Source organism: Ceratotherium simum, chromosome 1, assembly GCF_057802395.1.
Source record: "Ceratotherium simum simum isolate JZ-2026a chromosome 1, ASM5780239v1, whole genome shotgun sequence".
Classification (NCBI taxonomy): domain Eukaryota; kingdom Metazoa; phylum Chordata; class Mammalia; order Perissodactyla; family Rhinocerotidae; genus Ceratotherium; species Ceratotherium simum.
Window position 1 is genome coordinate 34543875 of NC_141900.1, and position 12099 is coordinate 34555973.

The window sequence follows — 12099 nt, forward strand, 5'->3', positions numbered from 1 at the left end:
TTACAATTGCTGTAAACCTCTAGCCTATTAGGTCTCTTGTCAGCTCTCTGGGGATTGCAGCTGGGTGGGGCTGCCCTCAGGCACAGGAGCACCCAATTGTTTCAGGCTTTGGAAGGTGGGGCAAACCTCCTATGTGGGTCTTTGAGAAGCACAAGTCTTCTACAGCTGACAAGCCCTGTTGCCCACAGGTCCACACACACAGTCAACACAGTCCTGCCCCGTGTGAGCGCCCCGACCTCCCCAAGCGGACCCAGTCTCTCCATGGCGGGAGCCCCACACACTCCACCACCACCCCACACTCTCCACCCGCTCCTTGTGCACACCCTGCCCCGCTCAAGTCAGCTCAGTTGCCAGGCTGCAGAGAATCCAGTCACCAATCTATGCAGGCCCACAAGTTGCCTGAGGGCTTGTTGTTGGGTGGGGCCTGTCTCTAGGGTGGGCTGCCTGCCCTGGCTGAGCTGGATTAAATCGGTGCTCTAGAGGGTAGAGCAGACCCTGGGCTAGCAGGTCTCAGGGAGAACTCCAATGGCGTCTGTGTCAGTACGCTCACACCAGGCCACAACAATGGCCGCCGCCAATGTCCAAGTCCCTGGAGAGGTCTCACCCCTCACCGTGATGCACTCAGGGCCTATTAGGTGAGTCTCTTGTCACCGAAGCACTGTGTACCTTTCTTTCTGGTGGTTTTAGGATGCTTTCTGGAACGGGTGAGTTTGTGCACGGGCCCTTTAAGAGCCCGTTTTAGTTTCTTTGTGAACCGGGTTTTCTGGGGGTGCTACCCAATGCTTTAGTAGCAGGCAAAGTCAGATATTATGCCACTGGTGTCGATTGTGCTGGGTCCACAAAATGCCCACAGCGGGGGCGCTCCCCGGCTCAGGACCCCGCGCCTCCAGGGAGGCTGCGTACCTGTGAGCTGCTCCCAGTGGCCGTGACGCTGGCGGCTTGTCAAGGCGGCGTTTTTCCTCTCCAGAAGGGAGTCTCTCCCTCTTCTACCCCAGTTAGGATTGTCCGTTGTTGCAGGAGTTCCTCTTATCCAGTTTTCAGTTCTGTCTCAGGGGTAATTTTTCCACAAGTAGTTGTAAATTGGCTGTGTCCACGGGAGGAGGTGAGTTCAGAGTCTGCCTACGCCGCCATCTTGACTCCACCTCCTAAGTATTAGTTGAATCAAATATTTACTCAAGTCATAATCTTTAATTAATGAATTTCCATTTGCTCATTCCAGAAATGCTGTATTTCTCCAAACCTGAACATACTCTTTGCAGATACTTCATGGGAATTAATATTGTCCTAATGTGGTGAGTGTGTTCTCACCACACTGTGAACGTGGATGGCGAAGGGTGAAGATTAAAAGCCCTTTGACTTGTACTACTAAACCAGTCTGAAAAGCAATTTCCATTTACTCATCAACAAAGCACTTCCTTTGTAGTGCTGTTAATCATTTCACAAGAGTCACTAGAGATTTTGATGTTGATATAGTATTGGTTATATTCTTGCCCGGCAAAATGTGACTTACAAAAGCACTACAAACTTGAGCTTTGGTTATGTCACGGTTATGCCATGAAAATAAATAAACCTTGAAATTAAACCAAATAAATATTCACGCCTTGTATCACAGCTGACTTGGATCTTGACCATAATAGCTGGAGGACGGAAGGATCTGGGTAACTTCTCAGAAGAAATGGGAACACTAAAGCTGTCAATTTGCCCTTTGGGGACTTCTCTGGGGATCCTGAGCCTCGGAAGGGGATGGCATGTTGGCTTGCCTGGGGCACATACCTGGAGCACCTGAATGTATGCCCCTCCCTAAGCCACAGAGGTGTCCCCCACTACTTTGGGTTATAAAGAAATTTCTTTTACATAAACCACATTTTCAGGGTGCCGTAGAATCTAGAAACATCCCCAAACTAGCACTTAAACAATGGTGTCTTCAGACCTGGCTATATCTCTCCTGAACATTGGGTTCAGGCAGTTAAAGAGTCCAGAAATGAGCTCAACAGGAATCTCTAGATCCTGATTGTCAAAGCACAGAGGATGACAGTTAACAATTAGATTTAGAGTTGAGTAATTCATATTCCAGACACGTAGGAAGAATCCTCCAGATCCTGTTGTAAAGTAGTTAACTTAGCACTTATGAAGAAGAAGATGGAGGCAGAGTAACAGCCCTAGGTTCATTTCCTCTTACCCATTCTTAGCTTGCTTGTGGCATGATTGGTCCTTGGAGCAGGGAATCCTAACAGAGGGAATATTCTCAGATGCACTAATTCCAGAACATGGTAGGGAACTCATCCTGGTTAGTAGCCCAAACTGTAGCTTCTAAGCCCAACTGTAGCTTCCTTACAAAAAGGAAAAAGTTCATTTCACTATCTGTGTTTGTATAGCTATTAGATCATATAAAAGATAGTGACATGTAAAAGAGCAGAAAATAAGAAAACTCCCATTTCAACATGGAGAATTCTTCTGAGAAATAATAAAGACTTTTTATATGATTTAATTATTATATCTTGATCATATTGTTGTTTGAATTATACCCTCTCCTGTTGTAGATTATTGTTAACGACTTATAAATGTCTTCCAAATCATTTTGATAAAAACATTTCCAAAAAATGAATGATATTTCAGAACTGGATAGACTTTTACTTTCACAAAATGAAACTATTATAAATGTCTAGAATTTTACATAAACTCTTCTGAATTCTCCTTACACTTATGAAGGTTAAACATTCTGTTTTCAAGTCACATTTCTTTTCTTGGTCTCTCTTTTGGTGTGGATCAAGTCATTTAACCTTCTATATGTTTGTTTCTTCATCTCTAAAACAAGGTTAATAATTTTGACCTGTTGCACTGGGGTTTTGCTCTGCTGTGAAGAAAAACATTAATGCTTGCAAAGTACCCTGGAATCTGTGGATGAAAGTGCAGCGATGGAAGGAGTTATTCTATTTAAGAGAGGAAAAAGTAGATACACTTGGGTAAATTCATTTCACATGTGCATTCTGCTTCAGTGAAGTTGAATGGTGAGTGGAGACTGGCGTGGGCCGATGTTCGCATACATGTTCCGACTGGTAAGCAATAATACTGGGAGTATTGCTATTCCAGACACACAGACTCACTGACCTGATCAATTTGCCTCTTCATTTATTTATTCACAGCTGAAGTCCACTTGCAATGCACGTGCCAAGCATTCTTGTTGGCAGGTAGGGAAATAAAGATTGCTTAGTTTGTGTTTTTAAAATGAACCTGAGAAGAAAATTAAATTCCAAATATTTCATAAATGTATTTTAGCAAATATATCTCCATAAGCTATAGTTCACATATTGCTGAGAGACAATAAAATGCGTTGTGAAAGCTGGAGAATCTATGTGGGGATGGCTTTTCTTTCTTTAACTTGACCCCTGCATCAGTCCTTGATTGCATTGCCTTTGATCTGGGCAAAGACCATGGCAGGTAGCCTCTCTTCAGGACCATGAAGCCCACCTCCTCTGCCATTTCTCTTTTAAATTTCTTTAAAAAATACAAGGATGTGACCTAGATATCCCTATTTCCTCCTAGGAAATACTAAATTTCCACTCTTTTACCGTCTTTCCTGATTGAGGTCCATTTTAGATAATATTAATGCCCAAGGGCAAATTTCAAATAAGATTTATCAAAGAGAAGTCTGAGAACAAATCACACTTTAATCCAAAATTTATAATTTTCTCTGGTATTGACATATGATTTTGGACTTACAGAAATTACAAACGTTTCAATTAAACACTATAAATTATTCAAGACAAGGGTGAGGAATACACCCAGTGTATTTCCTTATTCTGTCTTCTCCTTTAGAAAAGGCTCCATTTACTGGTCTCGTAAAACTGTTCAGATGAAAAGCACTCCAACACTCTATTTTCAATAAGAATGTGAGTCAGGTGCTCTGAATAGTTCCCCGTTGCCAGTTAAATCAAGGGCTCCTCATTCATCCTGCTTCCCAGAGTTCCACAAAAGCTGACCATTCCCTACCTCTAAAAGTGCTGCTAGTTCATGCTCATTGAGCGTTTGCTATACATCAGGCGCTATGCTCAGTGTTTTACCTTTCCCAACTTAAATAGTAATCCCAAGAACTCTGCAAGGTAATACTGATAGTTTGCCAAGTTACAAATGTGTAAACTGAAGTTAGGGAGGACTGAGTAACTTAGAGTCTCAAAGCTAGTGAATGACAGAAGCAAGATACAAACTCAGGTCTGACTGATTTCTGAGTCCTTCTCTTAAACCCTACGCTGTGTTGTCTACCATCCAAACACCTCTGGAAACCAGACGCTTTGTTTTATGCCCCCTATCGGTAGATGCTACTCTCTGTTTTCTTTTCTCCCCCTCCCAGTGGGGTTCAACCTCTCACCTGCTCTAACCTGTTCACCCTGAGTCCCTACTGGTAAGCAACTGGTTATTGAGCTTTCTATAGTTCTTTCTTACAGTTTCTTCTGAAATATCTTTGTCTTGAGCTCTTCTCAATAAAAGCTGATCTGCTATATATCCTCAAAGAACTTTCATTTTTTTTAAAGTGGTTTATTTTTTTGTTTAAACTTAGTAAGATTACTGACAATTATAGTACGTGACATTGCTTAAATAAATGGATTTTTTAATAAAAACTAGAAAAGAAATGTAGAAACTTGGGAAAACCCAAGCTAAAATATGAGGTTGGCAAAATTTGACCTCTGGATTCTTGGAAGTTCTCCTTATCTGTCCAGTGTCAAACAGTCCTCTCTTTTTGATCACCTTGGTGTAACCTTTTCCAGAAGAATGGCATTTGTGATCAGCATTTTGTTCTTGTTTAGTGGAGGGTCACTGAAAACTCCTATTATAATTGTGGATTTAACTTTTTCTCCCTGCAGTTTTATCCATTTTTACTTTGTGTATTTTGAAGTTCTGTTATTAGATGCCTAAACATTTAGACTTTTTTTGTTTTCTTGATTAAGATACTCTCTTATCATTGTGAAATAACCTTCCTATTCCTAGTAATATATCTTTGCTCTAAAATCTACTATGTCTTATTGTGATAGAGCCCCTTCAGGTTTCTTTTGACAGGTGTTGACATGGTATATCTTTTTACATGTTTTCTTTTAACCCATTGCGTTTTTATTTTGAAGTTCGTTTTTGTAGTCAACATATAGTTGAATCTTGCTTTTTTATCCAAACTGACACTCTCTACCTTTTAATTCCGGTGTTTAGAACATTTACATTTAATTTGATTAATGATATGTTTAGATTTTAGTTATCTTGCTATTTCTTTGATAATTATCCCATCTATTTTACCTGCCTTTTTACTTTTTTCTGCCTTCTTTTGGATTGAGTAAATTTAATGATTTCCTTTTATCTTCTTGGTTGTCCTATTGGCTAAAATACTTTGTTTTGTTATTTTAGTGATTGCTGTAGGGTACATAATACACTTCTTTAACTTAACACAATCTACCTTCAATTCTTATTATACCATCTCATGTATAGAAGAACTTCCAACATTATGTGTCGTTTTTCCCCTCCTGGGCATTATGCTGTTGTTGTCAAATATTTTATTTATAAAATTGCTATAGACCTCAAAAAACATAGCTATTGTTTTTGTTTAAACAGTCTAAATACATTTAAATAATAAGACATATGTCTTATTTATCCTGTAGTTACCATTCCTGGTGTTCATTCTTTTGTGTAGACAGATATTTCTTTCTGGTATTATTTTCCTTTTGCCCTTAGCATTTCTTATCATGTGGGTGTGCTGCTATTGAATTCTTCTAGCTTTTCATGTCTGAAAACATCTTTATTTCACCTTCTTTTTTAAAAGATATTTTCACTGGGCATAAAATTTTATTTTGACAAATTTTTAATTTTCCTTTAGAAATTTAAAAATGTTGTTCCAATGTATTCTCACTTATATTGTTTCCAATGAGAATTCTTCTGCTTTCCTACTATTGTTCTTCTGTATAGAAATATGTCATTTCTCTCTGGATGCTTTTAAAATGTCAATTTTTTTTTTCCTGATTTTGAAAAACTTGATTATGACGCGATTTGGTGTAGTTTTCTTCATGTTTCTTGTACTTGAGGTTTTGAGGGTACCTGTGGGTTTATAATTTTCAGGAAATTTCGAAAATTTTTACCCATTATATTTGCAAATATTCCCTCCCCCTTCTTCAGAGACTCCAATTCCACAACCAATAGATCATGACCTTGTCTCTAGTTTTTTAACATACGGGATACAGTTATAACTATCTTAATGCACTTTTTTGCCAATTCTAGCATCTGTGTTAGTTCGGTATTGGTCTTGCTTGGTTGATTATTTTTCTCATTTGGGGCTGTGTTTCCCTGGTTCTTTGCATGCCTGATAATCTTTGATTGGATGTTAGATGTCATTAATTTTTCTTTGTTTTTGCTGAATATTTTTGTATTTCTAGAAATATTCTTGAATTTGGTTCTGAAATGCAGTTATTACTTGGAATTAGGTTTATGCTTTTATTTCTTATTTTTATGATTTGTTAGGTAAATCCAAAGTAGTGCTCAATCTATGGCTAATTATTCTCTACTGAAATAAGACCTCCCTGTGCTCAACATCCCATGAGTTTTTCTAGTTTTATTGAGTCAGGAACAGGTACTATTCCTGACCCTATGTAAATGATAGCCACTGTTGCCTTTAATTCCTTCAGGTAGCTCTTTGCTTGGCCTGGAATACTTCTTCACACACATGCACTGCTAATCAGTATGCCGAAAACTTGAGCAGAGCCCTCTGTAGATCTCTGCGTTTTTTCTCTGTACAGTCTTGAGCACTCAGCATTGGCTAAGCCAAATCTGTGGTTAGAAGTCTTTAAACAAAATCTCTTCTTCCAGTTTTCTATGTTCCTTAAAAGCATTTTAACTTTTCTGACTTCCCTAACACAACAAATCTCCACCTCTACCTCCAATCTGTCTTAGCTTTTCCTATATGCTTCCAAAGCATCTTGTGTCCACCCCTATTGAGAAACTCAGCACTATCCTAAAAAGTATTTGTTCACTTGTCTGTCTCCCTTGAAGGGAAAATAATTGATTTGTAAATTGCTATATTGCTATTACATAGTAGGAGGTAATAGTATTTGTTGTTGGATGAATGAGACGGAATTCTCAATCATTTACATAACTCAAAGATAGAAGTACAGTCCTATAGATCTGGGAGGCTAGGGAAAGAAACAGGTATACCTGGAAGTTTCAAACAAGATTCCAATTATGACAGTCAAGTATCAGATGTTGTGAGTAAATGAATGAATTTCTTCTCCTAGGCTATTCAGGTTTTACATACTAGTAATATAAAATATTAATAAATATAGAGTATTTTACATTCAGTAATAATTGAGGGTAAAATAAATCCCTCTCCTTTTTACCAAAGTAACCATCTTTTCTCTTTGACACAGTTGAACTGCATTTTATGTGGGTTCTTAAATTGAGTAGGACAATTTCCAAAAGGTGTTTGCTCATAAGATAAGCCTTCACTCCAAGAACTGATTATTATGCATGAGGGGGAATGTGAGTAGGAGGGTCAATACAAATGGGGATTTTACAAGTCTCTCTTCTGTCTTCTGACCAAGGGTATCCTTTAAGGCTTAGACCATCTGCTGTTTATCTGCTCTAGAGAACTGTTGATCTTTTTGTTTTTCTGATAACACGTGGGAGATAATTTTATTTCCTGAAAATTTCTGTTTTTTAAAAGGTTCTGAAGTATTTGTCGAAAATGGAATTCATATTGACTCCACTGTTCTCCCTGTGACTGTTTCTCGTTCCATGAAAATCTTGTTCTTTGAGCTCAGAATATTCTCTCTTTGAAAGGCTGGTCTGCCTCCTTCAGATACTTAGCCTAGTAGCAGTTATCTGGCTACCATCTCCCATGATCATGTTCTTTTCCAAGAACAAAGCTAACGATCATTATAGGTTTCGGCCCTTGCTCTATGGGAGAGAAACAGTCTACCAGGGAGTTATAACCTCACTTGATAGCTATCTGGTTTTTGCCATTCCTGGGAAACATCTTTTATACTTGATTTGGGAAATGAAAACAAATTAAATGGACACAGATTTCAGGCAGTTTAAAATCACTTTTTATGGAGTAAGAGAGGCTGTTCTTCAAATATACTCTCAATTCGGGATTAAGTCCCAAACTTCAAGATGCTCATTTGAATGTGGCTGTTTCTCAATTTATTCAATACTATTAAGTGTGTTTAGTGGCAGATTCTGAAGTAGAAATCTAAACAGGTAATGAGTAGCATCCAATTTGCATGTAAGCCAATTGTTTTAGAGAAAAGATTAATTAAAAGAAGTGGTAGGTTAATTTAAATCAAGCAAGGCCAAGCCTCTATCCTGAGTTTAAATCTCTGACTCATTTGTGTCCTCCTGGCTACATATCCAATCTGCATTGGATAAATATCTCCACCAGAAAAAAAAAATGAGTTAAGAATCACACTTAGAGATTTGAACTAAATCTTCCACAATGAGAGATGCTCTTTACTGAAACAAGCTCATTTCACCCAGTGTATTTAATAGCATCAATTTTCATGAATAAGAGTAAGTATGTTTTACAAGTGAGAGGGCTGGGGCAGTGAGTAGAGGAAAGTGCATCCCATAACCTCCTCTCCCTTCACACCCACTCCTATATTGCACACTTTTCCCATTTCTGTTTTCACAGGCACACAGATGACTGCAGTTATGTAGCCTGGGTGGTCCTTGCAAGGACTGGGGTCGCGCTCCCTTACACATTTCTGTAGTGATTGTGACAAGCTTTGATAATTAACCCAATTGACAACTACATTTATCTTGGAGCAGAAAGTGGAGAAGGTGTTTTTACTCTCCCTATCTAGAAAGTCACCTCTGTGCCCAGGACAAAGTTTAGTGAGGGGCCTTGAGGATAGAAAAGAATATATTACTTATTTGTAGCATCCTTTCTGTTTTTCTTCTTTGTCCACAGAGACTGAAAGAATTAAAGCAACGGGAATTTGCTCGAAATGTAGCTTCCAAGTCATGGAAAGATGAGAAGAAACAAGAAAAAGCACTTAAACGACTTCATCAGCTGGCTGAGTTAAGGCAACAGTCTGAATAGTAAGAATCAGAGATGTCTTGGATGGTTCAAAAGTCTCTTCAGCCTCTGGGGAAATTTCAATAACAAATTTACTTGGTTCGCTGTAACGATGTAAACAAATTGTAATTAATCAGCAGATATGTCTGAGGGCAAATGTTCCTAATAGTTAAAGGTTTATAAAGTAATTACTTTGGCCTCTGATTTTTTTCCTTCCCAATATTGTTAATTTGATGTGCTCTTTAATGAAATGGTCCAAAAATGATTCTAATATACTAGCATTTATTCTAGCCAGGTGATTTAAATGGACCTACATAGCTCTTTAGTAATTATTTTAAATTTTGTAATAATAATTTTAAAAACCGTAAATAACAGTGCATCTTTCGGGGGAAGAAATAAATCTTCTGTACGTTCCTCTGTGCACACCTGAATCTAGGATAAATGGCACTATCATTGTCTGGATGACAAACAAGCTGTAATTAATGCAGTTAAATTTACCACACAGTGCCATTTAAATTGATAATTATAACAAGCATTACACTAATACATTCTTGTAGCTGAAAAATAGCAGTTTTACATAAGCTTGAGACGGCTGAATGTTTCGAAGTGAGGCACTTGTTACCTGGAATGCAATTAAATTTGCAGATTATGATTTGTGTTCATATGAATCATAATGTAGAACACTAATGTAGCTAATTAATGTAGTTGACAGCAACCTGGCGAATTGTGAAATGTATAGCTCTGTGCCAGAATTTAAACCTCTGTTGTTTAAATGAAAAACAATATACATAAACTTGGGAATGAATGATTCAATTACAGTACCATAAAATATTCAACCTCAGATGTGATTCTAAGAGAATATTATTTTTTAAGGATCAATTATGAGTAAAAACACAGTTTCAGCTTTCATATATTCATGTGTTTCTACCACTATCTTAGAATAATTTAATTAACTTGTGAAAATACATAAAAGATAAATAATATTAAAAATTAGTGAGAAATTTGGTATAAAGAAAAAGTAAACGTTGAAAAGACGTATATCCAGGGGGCCGGCCTTGTGGCATAGCGGTTAAGTGGGCGTACTCCACTGCTGGCAGCCCGGGTTTGGATCCCAGGCATGCACCAACGCACCACTTGTCTGGCCATGCTGTGGCGGTGTCCCACATAAAGTAGAGGAAGATGGGCACAGATGTTAGCCCAGGGCCAGTCTTCCTCAGCAAAAAGAGGAGGTATTGGCATGGATGTTAGCTCAGGGCTGATCTTCCTCACAAAAAAAAAAAAAAGAAAGAAAAGAAAAGACATGTATCCAAAAGTGAGGTTAATACAAAAATGCATGCTCTGAGGTACGACACAATCCTAGAAATAGGACACACATTTGGTACTGCACTTTTTACCTGCCAGCACAATGAGGATCTTATCATATGTTGTTTGAGCACATTGTCAATAAGATATCAGACAGTCCTTGGCAAAACAGGACTTAGAAGGACTTGAAAGTCTTAGAAGTCTAATAGTTATTATGGTAGCATGCAGGAAAAAGTCTGTGGAAGATGTTAATTCCTGGGTGATTAATCAGGAGATGCAATAAATCAGATAATTAAAAAAGGGGCAAATCTCACCATAGAGAGACACTCTTTAGATAGATCCTTTAAGGCCACACAGCAGAAAATCTGAGTAGCTTTAATAGACATAATTTTGTTCTTTTGTTATTATGAAAGTTGTCACACTTCTACGTTTCTACTCACTCATTCCATATTTTCCTTTGGGAGAAATAGACAATGGATCAGAGTAGCCTTGATGATGATGATAGTGACGGTGATGATGATGATGATGGTGACGGTGATGATGATGATGATGGTGATGATGGTGATGATGCTTATGTTTAAAAGTTCTAAGTTTACAGAGCTACCCACTAAGTGCCTTACAAATTAAAACAAATTAAAAGATCCACTTGATGGGGTTGAACTGTCCCTCTGGAAATTCTATTAACTGAAGAAATGCATACATATCCTTCATAGAGTAGGCAGGCTTTCTAGGTCCCAATCTTTTCATATTGTTAGGGAAATGATAGGTGTTCAGCTTTCTAAATACAGAACTTTGAACTAGGAACATTATTTCATTGTTTTCTACTGTCCACCATCTCTCCTCCAGACAATTATTCTCTTTGCTTAAGCAGCCTCATGGCCTAAGGGGAGTCATTTAATAGAATTATTAAATATTTTCATTTTGGCAGCTGAATTGACAAATGAAAATAAGAAATAAAAGAAAAAAGAAAAAAAAATCATCTGTATTACCTTTCTCTTGGACAACCTTTCTTTGTCCTTTATTCTTATAATGAGGGCTTCTGAGTAAGATGATGCAGATAGCAAGAAGATTCTTCCATGGGGAAGAGAAGTTAATTTACTAGTAGTAAGAATATTTAAATCACACTGATGAAAAAAATGATGGCAGGAAACTACAAACGGATCTTATAAAAGGCAGTCAACTTTGGCCATCTCTTGGGTAGTTCAACCCAATATGATTCCTCAGTAAAACCAATTATTTCATGGGGGGAGATTCACTCTGTAAACTTCTACTATGTGTATGTCTAAGTCTAGCGCATCTTGATGTGGATATTTTTCCAAATTTTAAAAATTGTAGGACTATTGATTCTGAGAATATGAAGTTCCTTATATAAGAGCTGGATAATATGGAACATTAGGAAATTACATCACTTAAAGAAATCATGTTGTTTTGATATGTTTGTTTCCTGTTTGGAAAGTATACTTTTTGCACAGGAGAGAATTAAACTGTGCATGTGTTGAGTTGCCAAGAATTAGAACTTTTAGAGAACAATTAGAATGGACATTCCATTAATAAAAATTAAAGGGCTACCTTTATAGTCACTTTTTTATTATAAATAAAAATAATTAGGTAAAAAATACAGAAAGAAACTAAAGAAAGTTCTAGAGGAGGGAGTGAAATCATAAATGAGGAAATAACTATACAAATTCAGCCTTTAATTATGATATAAGCATAAACTTGTATTAAAATAATAGAATTTAAAACATCACAGAGAT

At 37.5% G+C, this 12099-nt stretch overlaps 1 protein-coding gene across 1 annotated transcript in view; it reads left to right on the forward strand.

Moving 5' to 3' along the window:
- Positions 1-12099, forward strand: part of ZNF804B (zinc finger protein 804B) — a 509244-nt gene that overhangs the window by 489367 nt on the left and 7778 nt on the right. Inside the window, exon 3 of the mRNA XM_004431321.3 lies at positions 8936-9066. Coding sequence (XP_004431378.1) covers positions 8936-9066 — 131 coding nt within the window. The remainder of the gene's footprint in view (positions 1-8935; positions 9067-12099) is intronic.